General features: G+C 43.0%; 1 protein-coding gene across 1 annotated transcript in view; it reads left to right on the top strand.

Moving 5' to 3' along the window:
* The window catches only part of POMT2 (protein O-mannosyltransferase 2), a 41,030-nt gene that overhangs the window by 20,805 nt on the left and 5,571 nt on the right, over positions 1-14,654 (top strand). The window contains exons 12-15 of the mRNA XM_089660587.1: positions 9,308-9,386; positions 9,483-9,628; positions 12,431-12,522; positions 14,490-14,566. Coding sequence (XP_089516713.1) covers positions 9,308-9,386; positions 9,483-9,628; positions 12,431-12,522; positions 14,490-14,566 — 394 coding nt within the window. The remainder of the gene's footprint in view (positions 1-9,307; positions 9,387-9,482; positions 9,629-12,430; positions 12,523-14,489; positions 14,567-14,654) is intronic.

Genomic DNA, 14,654 nt, shown 5'->3' with positions numbered 1-14,654 from the left:
CCGCAGTCTCTGGTTATCTCCTGTACTATGTACGCAGTCTCTGGTCATCTCCTGTACTATGTCCGCAGCCTCTGGTCATCTGTCCTATGTCCGCAGTCTCTGGTCATATGCTGTACTATTTACGCAGTCTCTGGTCATTTCCTGTACTGTCTACAGTCCATTGGTTCAGAATATTTTTTTTCTTGCTTTCCTCCTCTAAAACTTAGGTGCGTCTTATGGTCAGGTGTGTCTTATGGAGTGAAAAATACGGTAAATACAAAACCTATATAAATTGAAAATGATTCGAATTCCCCTTTAAGTAGATGATACAGTTGGTTAGTGGTCTGAGTTGTGCACAGATAAAGAGGATCTATGAACTATGACAGTAATTCAATCTGACAAAGAAGGTTTCCAGAGAAAGCTGATGGGTTTAGAAGTTATGCGAGAAAATCCGGGATGGGGTACAGCATGGGAGAAATCCCAGATTCTTGAGTGAGGAGATGCAAACTTAGTAAAAGAGATGTCCTTCCTATTAATTAAAAAGTGGGCCATATGGCAATGCATTTAGACACAAGGGTGATTTATTCCAGGAATTCAGCAACTTTGTAAAAATGAAGGCGTTCTATGAGTTAAGTCCAACAAGGTATCTGCCACCTCCTGGCCTTGTCTCAGCTGCTTTCAGCTGGTGCAGCTCCTATGCACGTCCCTCCCCTCCTCCTGTCACAGAAGCCTTTGTATTGAGTGAACTAATTCACAAAATACAAAGGCTTCTGTGAATGGGGAACAGCAGAGGAAAGGGGCGGGCATAGCTGCTCTCTGTGCTTCTCTTCTCTCTCACAGACTCCAGTATGGAGTGTATCCTGCAGCAGAGCCATAAACCTGACAGATATAAATACCAGAGATAAGCCTCAGATTGTAAGCTGTAATGAGTGGGGCCCTCTGATGCCTACTGTATTAAATTGTACTGTAATTGTACTGTCTGCCCTTTTGCTGTAAAGCGCTGCATAGACTGTTGACGCTATAGCGCGTTGGAAAATGGTTAAATTAGCGCAGTGCCGCATAGCAAAAAATTACCTGGTCATGAAGGGGGTAACATTTTCTGGAGGGCAAGTGGTTAAAGTGGAATTGTAATAAAAAAAAAAACAAACTTGTGAACAGGCAAACTTTCTTACCTGCTTGTCGCCACTGTACACTGGGCTGCACATGCAAGCTCAGTGTTCAATTTTGGCATCTGCCAAGATAAATTAGCTCTCATGCATGCGTAGTTGTGATGTCACGTCAGCCCAGCCAGTGAATACGGGTATAGAATGGTACTGGAAGGTGACAGGCTGAGGGCTTCTGCTACTAACGAAGGAACTCTGGAACACTGCAGCAATGGTGTGGAGGTGAGTATAGTTCTGCCTTAAGGTGCTAGATTGTTTAGATGTGCGTGACAGGCAGCCAAGGTGGAACATATAACTTGAGGGTCCTGCACAGAGCTCTGATCTCAACCCTCCTCTAAACTTTTTGGATGAATTGGAACGCCGATTGTGAGCCAGGTGTTCTCATCCAACATCAGTACCAGACTTCACAAATAGGCACAAATTCCCACAGACATACTCCAAAATGTTATGGGAAGCCTTCCTAGAAGAGTGGAGGTTGTTATGGCCACTAAGTGGGGCACCTCCATATTGATAGCAATGGTTTAGAAAGGGATGTCCAACAAACGTACAGCGGGTAAAATAAGTATTGAACACTTCACCATTTTTCTCAGTAAATATATTTCTAAAGGTGCTGTTGACATTAAATTTTTCACATGTAGGTAACAACCCGTGCAATCCATACATACAAAGAAACCGAAACAAATAAGTTCAGAAATTAAGTTATGTGTAATAAAATGGAATGACACAGGGAAAAAGTATTGAACACATAAAGAAGAAAGGGAAAAAAAGGCATGGAAAGCCAAGACACCAGCTGAATTCTATCAGTAATTAGAAAGCAATCCTGCCCCTTCTCGCTGCACATTAATATCAGCTGGTTCAGTCTCAACTGATGACCTAAGAAAGGTGTCTCATTACCAAGGTGTCACACAAGAAATATCTCATGGTGGGTAAAAGCAAAGAGCTCTCTCGAGACCTTTGCAACCTTATTGTTACAAAACATGCTGTTGGCATTAGTTACAGAAGGATTTCTAAACTTCTGAATATTCCAGTGAGCACTGTTGGGGCCATAATCGGGAAGTGGAAAGAACATCATTTCACCATAAACTGGCCACGATTAGATGCTCTTCGCAAGATTTCTGACAGAGAAGTGAAAAGAATTATCAGAAGAGTTGTCCAGGAGCCAGGGACCACTTGTGGAGAGCTTCAGAAACACCTGGAAATAGGTACTTTTGTTTCAAAGAAAACCATAAGTAATGTACTCAACCGCCATGGCCTGTATGTACGCTCACCACACAAGACTCCATTGCTGAAGAAAAAGCATGTTGAAGCTCTTTTTTTAAGTTTGCTGCACAATATTTAGAGAAGCCTGTGAAATCCTGGGAGAATATATTCTGGTCAGATGAGACCAGAATGGAACTCTTTGGATGCCATAATACACACCATGTGTGGAGGTCAAATGGCACTGCACATCACCCCAAAAACACCATCCCAACAGCGAAGCATGAAGGTGGGACCATCATGGTGTGAGGCTGTTTTTCAGCATACGGTACTGGCAAACGTAATCTCATTAAAGGAAGGATGAATGGAAAAATGTACCAAGACATTCTTCATAAAAAATCTGATGCCATCTACCAGGATGATGAAGATGAAACGAGGGTGGACATTTTTGCAAGACAATAATCCCCAAACACAAAGCCAAGGAAACTCAATTGGTTTCAAAGAAAGAAAATAAAATAAAGATTCTAGAATGGCCCAGCCAATCACCTGACTTGAATCCAATAGAAAATCTATGGGAAGTACTTAAGATCAGAGTTCATAGAAAAGGCCCACGGAACCTTCAATATTTGAATATGGTGTGTGGAAGAATGGGCCAAAATCACACCTGAGCAATGCATGCCACTAGTTTCTTCATACAGGAGGCGTCTTCAAGCTGTCATTACCAACAAATGATTTTGTACAAAGTATTAAATACATTTCAGTCAGCGTGTTCAATGCTTTTTCCCTGTGTCATTCCATTTTATATATATATATATATATATATATATATATATATATATATATATATATATATATATATATATATATATATATTTTATATACACATAACTTAATTTCTGAACTTATTTGTTTTGGTTTCTTTGTATGTATGGATTGCATGGGTTCTTACCGACATGTGGTGAAAATATCATGTCAATGGCACCTTTAGAAATATGTTTACTGAGAAAAATGGTGACGTGTTCAATACTTATTTTACCCGCTGATAAGTGTGTTGGTTTGGAGTACCTCGACTTTAAATCTTACAGTGTAGATCAGTGGTCTCCAAACTGCGGCCTACAGACCAGATGTTGCCCTTTGCTTGCCTTTATCCGGCCCTTGGCACACTATTTCTCCCACTGATATGAGGCACTATACCTCCCACTGACACCAATGATGAGGCACTATTCCTTCTACTGACACCGAAGCTGTGGTACAATTCCGCCCATTGACACCAATGGTGAGGAACTATTCCTACCACTGACACCAACAAAGGGACACTATACCTTCCACTGACACCATTGATGAAGCACTATACTTTTCATTGACACCAGTGATGAGGCACTATTCCATCCACTGGCACCAAAGATGCAGTACTAGTCCTCCCACTAACACCAGTGATGAGGAACCTCCCAATGACATCAACAATAGGCCATTATTCCTTCCCCTGACACCAATTCTTCTTACTGACACCATCGATGGGGCACTATTCTTTCCATTGATACCATTTCTATTCCCAATGGCTATTCCTTGGGGCACTATTCTTTCCACTGATACCATTTCTATTCCCAGTGACTATTCCTTGGGGCACTATTCTTTCCACTGAGACCATTTCTATTCCCAATGGCTATTCCTTCTATTGACACCGAAGATGTGGTACAATTCCTCCCATTGACACAAATGGTGAGGAACTATTCCTACCACTGACACCAACAATGGGACATGATACCTTCCACTGACACCATTGATGAAGCAGTATACTTTTCATTGACACCAATGATGAGGCACTATTCCATCCACCGGCACCAAAGATGCAGTACTAGTCCTCCCACTGACACCAGTGATGATGAACCTCCCAATGACTTCAACCATAGGCCACTTTTCCTTCCCCTGACACCAATTCTTCTTACTGACACCATTGATGGAGCACTATTCTTTCCACTGATACCATTTCTATTCCCAATGGCTATTCCATCTATTGACATCAAAGATGTGGTACAATTCCTCCCATTGACACCAATGGTGAGGAACTATTCCTACCACTGACACCAACAATGGGACATGATACCTTCCACTGACACCATTGATGAAGCACTATACTTTTCAGTGACACCAATGATGAGGCACTATTCCATCCACCGGCACCAAAGATGCAGTACTAGTCTTCCCATTGACACCAGTGATGATGAATGTCCCAATGACATCAACAATAGGCCACTATTCCTTCCCCTGACACCAATTCTTCTTACTGACACCATTGATGGGGCACTATTCTTTCCACTGATACCATTTCTATTCCCAATGGCTATTCCTTGGGGCACTATTCTTTCCACTGATACCATGTCTATTCCCAATGACCACAGGCCATTTCCCCTAAAGTCTATAGGGCAGTAAAATGCCCCTTTTTTAGAACGTTTGGAGACCCCCTAGTGTAGATAGGTAGGCTCTGATTATAGTGGTTTTTGTGATATCCTGAACTCTTATGGTATATAATATTCAGTGAACACCCCACGACTACCAATACATATGGTGTCAGGAGGAAACGAGAAGCTTGCTGCATGCGTCAGGGGCGCTGTGAAGAAAAGATCTCACTTCTTGTCTGCCTTAGAAGTGAGCAGAGTCCAGGTCTGTGGCAGCTGGATCTGGTGCCCACCCCTGGGTGTCTAAGTACCGGAGGGTCCTCGTGATTCATATACTCCTGTGTTATTGGGAAGGATGTGACATTCTGCATTAACAGGCATTACATATTTCGGAAGAATCGATTGATTTCCTGCAGAACTTGGGAGCGTGTGGGAAAGTGCAGGACGACATTAAAAAGGGAAGATTTGAAGGTCGTGGAAAGCGGATGCTCTGACCGGCCGGCGGGAGGGCAGCTCTGTAGATCTGTGTTTTATGTGTACTGGTGGAGCACAGCTGTGGAGTACGCGCTCTGATCGGAGCCAGGTGTCTGTGCTCAGGGGATAAAACGATTTCTAAAATGATGCTTTGCTTACATGAGATGTTTATAAAGGGTGTAAGTTGGACCTCCGCTGCAGCTCATGGTATAAACAGCTGGGAGCGGGATCACCCCGAGAAGAGGAAGGTCTCCTAGGGGGCTTCAGACATGGAAAAACCCATAAACCGTTACTCGACCTTCATCTTCTCCATTTACGAATTCCATCTCATGTTTACAGCTCAGGTCAGAATATTCCATTGTATATAATCCGCTGCAGGCGCACAGGCCCTTTGTGTCCTCGCTGTCACTGGGGATCCTGCACCGCCGAGGGGATGGAGGTCTGGCAGCCTTCATCCTTGTTCCCTTCTCTGACCTGAGGGTTGGAGGCCAGAAATCTGACAGGGAAAATTCTTGAGAATTATCTCCCAATAACATTTTTCTTTATTCACAGGAGATTTAAACAAATTTTATATCCTTTTTTGAGATAGATAGGGCTTTCTTATGCTGGTATTAAATAGTGCTCTTCTTTTTTTTTTTTTTTTTTTTTTTTTTTGTAGACCAACATTGTGAAAAAAAAACTGATCTGTCACATTTCTTGAGGTCCTAAAATACCCCCCAAATAGTTTGGTTTAGAATGTAGTGTGTACAGTGCAGTAATCAGATTTCAGGAGCCAGGACTATATAATGCACATACCAGTTTGCAAATTTCAGTGTAAAAACACACACATGAGGGCACAAACTCCTCATTCATTACCTTAATAAACTTTAATAAATTCCAAGAGACAAAAACATACTCAGAAAACACATGGAAACAGCAGGCATGTAAGAAATACAGCCATAGGAGGCTCGTTCCTATCTTGGAAAGGTCTGGTGGAAAAGCTAACGCGTTTCGGGAGTCGAGCTCCCTTCTTGTTCAGCTCTGAAGACGGGAGCCTGACTCCCTTCCAAGAGACAATTCCAAGAGACAAAAACATACTCACAAACACATGGAAACAGCAGGAATATAAGAAATACGGCCTTAGGGGGCTCGTCCTTTCTCGGAAAGGTCTGGTGGAAAAACTAACGCGTTTCGGGAGTCGAGCGCTCTTCTTCTTGTTCAGCTCTGCAAACGGGAGCCTGACTCCCTTCCAAGAGACAAAAACATACAAATACATGGAAACGGCATGCATATAAGAAATACAGCCTTAGGAGGCTCGTTCCTATCTTGGAAAGGTCTGGTGGAAAACTAACGCGTTTCGGGAGTCAAGCTCCCTTCTTGTTCAGCTCTGAAGACGGGAGCCTGACTCCCTTCCAAAAGACAATTCCAAGAGACAAAAACATACAAATACATGGAAACAGCAGGAATATAAGAAATACTGCCTTAGGAGGCTCGTCCTTTCTCGGAAAGGTCTGGTGGAAAAACTAACGCGTTTCGGGAGTCGAGCTCTCTTCTTCTTGTTCAGCTCTGAAGACTGGAGCCTGACTCCCTTCCAAGAGACAAAAACATACAAATACATGGAAACAGCAGGCATATAAGAAATACAGCCATAGGAGGCTCGTCTTATCTCGGAAAGGTCTGGTGGAAATCTAACGCGTTTCGGGAGTCTAGCTTTCTTCTTCTTGTTCGGCTCTGAAAACGGGAGCCTGACTCCCTTCCAAGAGACAATTCCAAGAGACAAAAACATACAAATACATGGAAACAGCAGGCATGTAAGAAATACAGCCTTAGGAGGCTTGTCCTTTCGCGGAAAAGTCTGGTGGAAAAACTAACGCGTTTCGGGAGTCAAGCTCCCTTTTTGTTCAGCTTTGAAGACGGGAGCCTGACTCCCGAAACGCGTTAGTTTTCCACCAGACATTTCCGAGATAGGACGAGCCTCCTAAGGCTGTATTTCTTATATGCCTGCTGTTTTAATGTGTTTTGTAAATATATTTTTGTCTCTTGGAATTTACTACATTTTATTAAGGTAATGCACGAGGAATTTGCTCCCTCTTGTGTGTGTTTTTTACAGTGTTCTGGAATTTCCCTGATTCATGGAGGGCTGCACCCGAGGAAGCATTACATACTGATATATTGTTTGAAGCATCTTGGATTGAGCACTGGACTGTTTTATAAGAATTTTTGCAAATTTCAGGGGTCGAGTTAGCGCCCCCTTATGGTGAGGGTCAGTGGTGAGGGCCTATTTAAACGTTGCTGGTCAGTGGTGAGAACCCACTTTAAAAGAGAGGTATGGCCAAAGCTTTTTTGGCCATACCTCTCTTGCAATTATTTATGTTTCCCTGTGACCCAGAGTCACCTGATATTGCCCAACTATCAGTTTAGGAAGCAGAGCGGCTCCAGGCTCTAGAAGGATCCTGACAATATTGTCGGGATTCATTTGGCTGCCTGATTGATAGCTGTGGCCACCCCCTTCCCAGCTCAGTGCTCCAGTGAGTGCTGGAGGAGCAGAGAGTGGTGACTGATTGTCTCTGCTGTCTGCATCCGAACAGACGAGAACTGAGCAATCAGTAGTCATGTGATCGCTCATCTCTCACTCAGAGCTGATGTGGGACAGCTGCAGATTCACACCGATGCTGCAGCATAGAAAGGAGTATGGATGTTTGTTGTTTTTTTTTTTTTTTTCATAAACTCATACTTCCTTTAATGTTTGGCGCCGAGTGCTCCATAACATATGGCAAGACACAACTGACCACAAATACATTGATGGTCATTTTGCTTTTTTTGGGTCCCTGTGCCCCCTGGCTGATCAGTATGCCCCCTTATCATTGGTGGCCAGAGGAAGGTGTAGGATCTCACATGTAAACACAAGCTGTGCTTATATTTGTGATGTCTCTGATTGGCCATCACAGTGGTCACATGCCAGCTCCATCACAGACATTTAATACTGGTGTGACGGGAGAGACTTTTGGGGGTGGGGGGGCCCCTGTATCAGCTCCTCATGTTCCTCTTATGTGTAGGCACCCTGTGCCTGTTAGGGGTGCAGGGTGATCTGTTCTAATATTGTGTCTTGGTTTGGTGGCGAGTGGGGGTGTTCATTGTTTAATGCCTTGTGGTTGTCCCATTGTTCTATTGGGTGTCTTGCTTGGGACAAACTATTATGGGTTGTATGTGTTTGTGTATTGGCTTGGTGGGGGGTGTCTGCTGATGTCTCTGGTTGCTAGATTTGGTTTGCCACGCCCCGTGTCCATATGCAGGGAGGTGGGTTGTTCCCCTGAATGTATATATCTTGTGTCTGTGTTAAAATAAAGCAGTTGACTTCCTGTCCTTTTTCCTGTATGGCCATCGGTGGTGTCCGTGGATCTGTGTTCAGACAGGGAAGCGGGAGTCTAACGGAAATACCCAAGCGCAGTCGGGGTCCGGTTCCATTACAACTGGATGCCCATGCTTTATTTCTACCGTGCCATTTATAAATGCACTCCAGAAGAAGAACTCTACCTCCTCAATGTTTTTCTTTACAATCCTGCAGTAGAAAGGTGGTCACAATTGTCCTTAGTATGTGTATGTGTGTATATATGCATGTGAGATTCACTCAACTGGTAATAGAAAAAAATCTTCCTTCCTTTCTTGGCATCTCAATAATAATTAGACCGATATTCATGTTACAGATTTAATGAAACGTAACTCCACTTTGGAGCATTTTTTAGTGATGATGGTGGGACGTTTCCTGCCAGAATGATAATTTTTTCCTATTTTTACCCCTGTTCCATATGGAAATCCTCATTTTCATTTGATTTCTCCTTGGATAAAGCTATAGTTAGGTTTTCCTCCATTGAAATCCGGCTGCAGCTGTTCCAGCACTCCTTGTCTCTGAACTGTCACTGCGTGTGTACACTTGGCAGTTAGAGAAGCAGTGTATTATGAGGGGCGAGCTGCAGTATATGAGAAAAGATCAGAGTTTTGCAGGAGATGAGGGAAAAGGTAGGTGTCTTCAGGGCACAATGGGACCCCACTGGTCCTCAATAGGTGGACTCCGCATCCTCCTGTGTTCTTGGATCGTATATGTTTGTTTTTGCTTCCCAGGACAGGCCGCAACCTGCACAGCCACCAGCGTGAGGCGCCACTGACTAAGAAACACCTGCAGGTTACAGCGTATGGAACGGTGAGTGGCGGGACTCTACTGCATTTTGTTTAAATATATGAATATGCTCCTGACCATCACCTGATAACCCCCCTCCTCCTCTCCTCTCCTGCTCAGAACGGGACCGGGGACACTAATGATTTCTGGAGAATTGAGGTCTCTGGAGGGCGGAGCCCCGTGAAGGTTCTTCGCAGTCAGATCCGACTTTTGCACCTATCCACAGGCTGCGTCCTTGGCTCCTCAGGGAAGACCCTTCCCAAGTGGTATGTCACTCCCATCATTCCCTCTCCAAGCCTCATTACTTGTGTACTTCGAACCGCCCTGCAGAGGGAGGGGCCTCTTTTATTTGGTGTGCTTGTGAATATGTTTATATAGCTCTGATATGATCTGCAGTGCCATACAGAGAAGTCTGAGTCACTCACGTCTGTCTCTGCGCCAGAGGAGCTTACACTCTACCGTCCCCACCACAGAATTATTATTATTATCACACATATATGCAGTGAAGGAAATAAGTATTTGATCCCTTGCTGATTTTGAAGCTTTGCCCCTCACAAAGAAATGATCGGTCTAAAAATCGAATGTTCGGTGTATTGTAACTCTGAGAGACAGAATAGCAACACAAAATTCAGCAGAAATGCATGTCTAACAAATGATGACTGATTTGCATGTTCATGAGGGAAATAAGTATTTGATCCCCTTCACAAAACATGACTTAGTATTTGGTGGCAAATCCCTTGTTGGCAATCACAGAGGTCAGATGTTTTCTGGAGTTGGCCACCAAGTTTGCACACATCTCAGGAGGGATTTTGGCCCACTCCTCTTGGCAGATCCTCTCCAAGTCATTAAGGTTTGGTGGCTTCCTTCACTGTACATAGCTCTGACTTATTCCACAGTGTTGTACAGAGAACACTGAGCCAGTCACATCAGTAGCTGCACCAGAAGAGCTTACACTCTAATGTCACACACTATTATTATAATACATTATATAGCTCTGACATTTTGGTGCTGTACAGAGAACACTGAGCAAGTCACATCAGTCTCTGCACCAGAGGGGCTTACACTCTAATGGTCTTCCACAGTCACAGACTATTATTATTATTCATTTATATACATTGGATATGAAAAGTCTACACACCCCTGTTAAAATTTCAGGTTTCTGTGATGTAAAAAAAATAAGACCAAGATAAATAATTTCAGAACTTTTTCCACCTTTAATGTGACCTATAAACTGTACAACTCAGTTGAACAACAAACTGAAATCTTTTAGGTGGAGGGAAGTAAAAAATAAAAAACTAAAATAATATGGTTGCATAAGTGTGCACACCCTTACACTAATCCATTGTTGAAGCCCCTTTTGATGTGATTCCAGCACTCGCTCTTTTTGGGTATGAGTCTATCAGCATGGCACATCTTGACTTGGCAATATTTGCCCGCTCTTCCTTGCAAAAACACTCCAAATCTGTCAGATTGCGAGGACATCTCCTGTGCACGGCCCTCTTCAGATATCCCCACAGATTTTCGATCGGATTCAGGTCTGGGCTCTGGCTGGGCCATTCCAAAACTTTAATCATCTTCTGTTGAAGCCATTCCTTTGTTGATTTGGATGTATGCTTTGGGTCGTTGTCATGCTGAAAGATGAAGTTCCTCTTCATGTTCAGCTTTCTAGCAGAAGCCTGAAGGTTTTGTGCCAATATTGACTGGTATTTGGAACTGTTCATAATTCCCTCTACCTTGACTAAAGTCCCAGTTCTAGCTGAAAAAAAAAACAGCCCCAAAGCATGATGCTGTCACCACCATGCTTCACGGTGGGTATAGTGTTCTTTTGGTGATGTGCAGTGTTTTTGTACCAAACATATATTTTGGAATTATGGCAAAAAAGTTCAACCTTGGTTTCATCAGACCATAACACATTTTCCCACATGCTTTTTGGAGACTTCAGATGTGTTTTTGCAAAATTTACCCGGGCTTGGATGTTCTTCTTCATAAGAAATGGATTCCGTCCAGCCACTCTACCCCATAGCCCAGACATAAGAAGAATACGGGAGATTGTTGTCACATGGACCACACACCAGTACTTGCCAGGTGTTCCTGCAACTCCTTTCATGTTGCTGTAGGCCTCTTGTCAGCCTCCCAGACCAGTTTTCTTCTCGTCTTTTCATCCATTTTGGAAGGACGTCCAGTTCTTGGTAATGTCAGTGTTGCGCCATATTTTCTCCACTAGATGATGACTGTCTTCACTGTGTTCCATGGTATATCTAATGCCTTGGAAATTCTTTTGTACCCTTCTCCTGACTGATATCTTTAACAATGAGATCCCTCTGATGATTTGGAAGCTCTCTGCGGACTATGGCTTTTTCTGTAGGATGCGACTAAGAAAATGTCAGGAAAGACCTACTAGAACAGCTGAACTTTATTTGGGGTTAATCAGAGGCACTTTAAATGATGGCAGGTGTGTACTGACTCCTATTTAACATGATTTTGAATGTGATTGCTTAATTCTGAACATAGCTACATCCCCAGTTATAAGAGGGTGTGCACACTTATGCAACCACATTATTTTAGTTTTTTATGTTTACTCCCCCCTTCTCAAAGACTTCAGTTTGTTTTTCAATTGAGTTGTACAGTTTATATCTCACATTAAAGGTGGAAAATGTTCTGAAATTATTTATCGTTGTCTCATTTTTTTTACATCACAGAAACCTGACATTTTAACAGGGGTGAGTAGACTTTTTATATCCACTGTAGCTCTGACATATTGCATAGCTCTGTACAGAGAACACTGAGCCGGTCACATCAGTCTTATCTCTGTGTCGGTCCCTTCCTCTCCTTGTTCATTGAACTTGTATTTTATCTCTCATCTGCAGACGTGGGAAGGCCTCGGCCTCTTCTCTCTGGTCCTATTTTAATAAACAAAAATGTATACTCTAATATCACACACTATTATTATAATACACTTTATATAGCGCTGACATATTCTGTGGTGCTGTACATGGTTAAGATCTCATGGTGAGGGTGGATTACTGGCGAATGATGATATAATGATGACCTCTTTTGTTTAATATCAGGGGATGGGAGCAGGGGGAGGTCACGTGCAGTCCGTATTCACGGGAGAGCCTCAGCACCATGTGGAATGTGGAGGACCACGAGAACCCGCGATGTAAGTGCCAGCGATCGGCTACTGTAGTCAGATTCTGTTCTGTTTATGCAGACCCCGGTTATCATTGGTTTCGATTTGCCTGTCACTCATATAGACTCTTCTTCTATTTTCCTATGTGATAATAATTTATTTGGATGCCGTCCTAATTATGTCATACAATTTCCTGCTAGCCATGACTTGACAAATTAGGCAGGCCATAGGATATGTAATGCAAAATTGCTTGACTTTCCATATCAACACAGTGTTGATGGGGGAATCCCTCCTGCGGTGATCAATATGCAATCAAACGGTAATCATATGATGAGATGGTGATCATACAACAGAAGGAGAGGATCAGTTGGTGATCATACAATAGAAGGAGAGGGTCAGTTGGTGATCATACAATAGAAGGAGAGGATCAGTTGGTGATCATATGATAGGACAGGATCGGATAGTGATCATGTGATAGAAGAACAGGATCAGATGGTGATCATACAACAGAAGGACAGGATCAGTTGGTGATCATACAATAGAAGGACAGGATCAGTTGGTGATCATACAATAGAACAACAGGGTCAGTTGGTGATCATACAATAGAAGGACAGGATCAGATGGTGATCATACAATAGAAGGATAGGATCAGTTGGTGATCATACAATAGAAGGACAGGATCAGATGGTGATTATACAATAGAAGGATAGGATCAGTTGGTGATCATACAATAGAAGGAGAGGATCAGTTGGTGATCATATGATAGGACAGGATCGGATAGTGATCATGCGATAGAAGAACAGGATCAGATGGTGATCATACAAAAGAAGGACAGGATCAGATGGTGATCATACAAAAGAAGGACAGGATCAGATGGTGATCATACAATAGAAGGACAGGATCAGTTGGTGATCATACAATAGAAGGACAGGATCAGTTGGTGATCATAGTATAGAAGGACAGGATCAGTTGGTGATCATACTATGGAAGGACAGGGTCAGTTGGTGATCATACTATAGAAGGACAGGGTCAGTTGGTGATCATACTATGGAAGGACAGGATCAGTTGGTGATCATACTATGGAAGGACAGGGTCAGTTGGTGATCATACTATGGAAGGACAGGGTCAGTTGGTGATCATACAATAGAAGGACAGGGTCAGTTGGTGATCATACAATAGAAGGACAGGGTCAGTTGGTGATCATACAATAGAAGGATGGGACCAGATGGTGATCATATGATAGAAGAACAGGATCAGATGGTAATCATAGAAGGATGAGACCCTACTATGATCATGCAATAGGACAGGATCAAATGGTGATCATACAATAAAAGTACGGGATCAGATGGTGATCATACAATAAAAGCATGGGATCAGATGGTGATCATACAATAGAAGAACAGGATCAGATGGTAATAATAGAGGATGAGACCATACTATGATCATGCAATAGAAGGACAGGATCAAATGGTGACCATATGATAGAAAGATGGGATCAAATGGTGATCACACGATAGAAGGACAGGATCAGATGGTAATCATACGATAGGACAGGATCAGATGGTAATCATATGACAGAAGGACCGGATCAGATGGTGATCATACAATAGAAGGACAGGATCAGATGGTAATCATACGATAGAAGAACGGGATCAGAAGGTAATCATATGATAGGAAGTGATCAATGGGATTACTTCTTTCAGAGGACCAGATTGGACCATTTGTAGTACCTTACAGTCTGAGATTTCAGTGAACATACATCTCTGCTTTTTGAAGTTTTCACAATTGTTTAAAAAAGATGTGCAATTTTACCTCTTTAGAGATCTATACTATGTGAAAGGAAGCAGTCGGTGTTTGTGTAGACATTGGGGAGGGAGGAGGGATTTGATTGCATTACGATGTGATGGAAGGAAATTGTAAAGTGTATGGCCACCTTGAATACCATAGTTACAGCATCTTTCCTGATGGCCTCCCTGAACTTGTTGTCTCCTCTGCAGTGCCAAACATCAGTGTCTCCATCTTGAAGCCGTCGTTCCTGGAGATCCTGTTGGAGTCGCATGTTGTCATGGTGCGGGTAAGTGTCACACATTGCCATGGTGCGGGAAAGTGTCACACATTGCCATGGTGCGGGTAAGTGTCACACATTGCCATGGTGCGGGTAA

The sequence above is a fragment of the Staurois parvus genome, unplaced genomic scaffold, assembly GCF_062004578.1.
Source record: "Staurois parvus isolate SC_StPar_1 unplaced genomic scaffold, SC_StPar_1.0 ptg001253l, whole genome shotgun sequence".
NCBI lineage: Eukaryota > Metazoa > Chordata > Amphibia > Anura > Ranidae > Staurois > Staurois parvus.
This window is presented reverse-complemented; position numbering and strand designations above follow the sequence as displayed.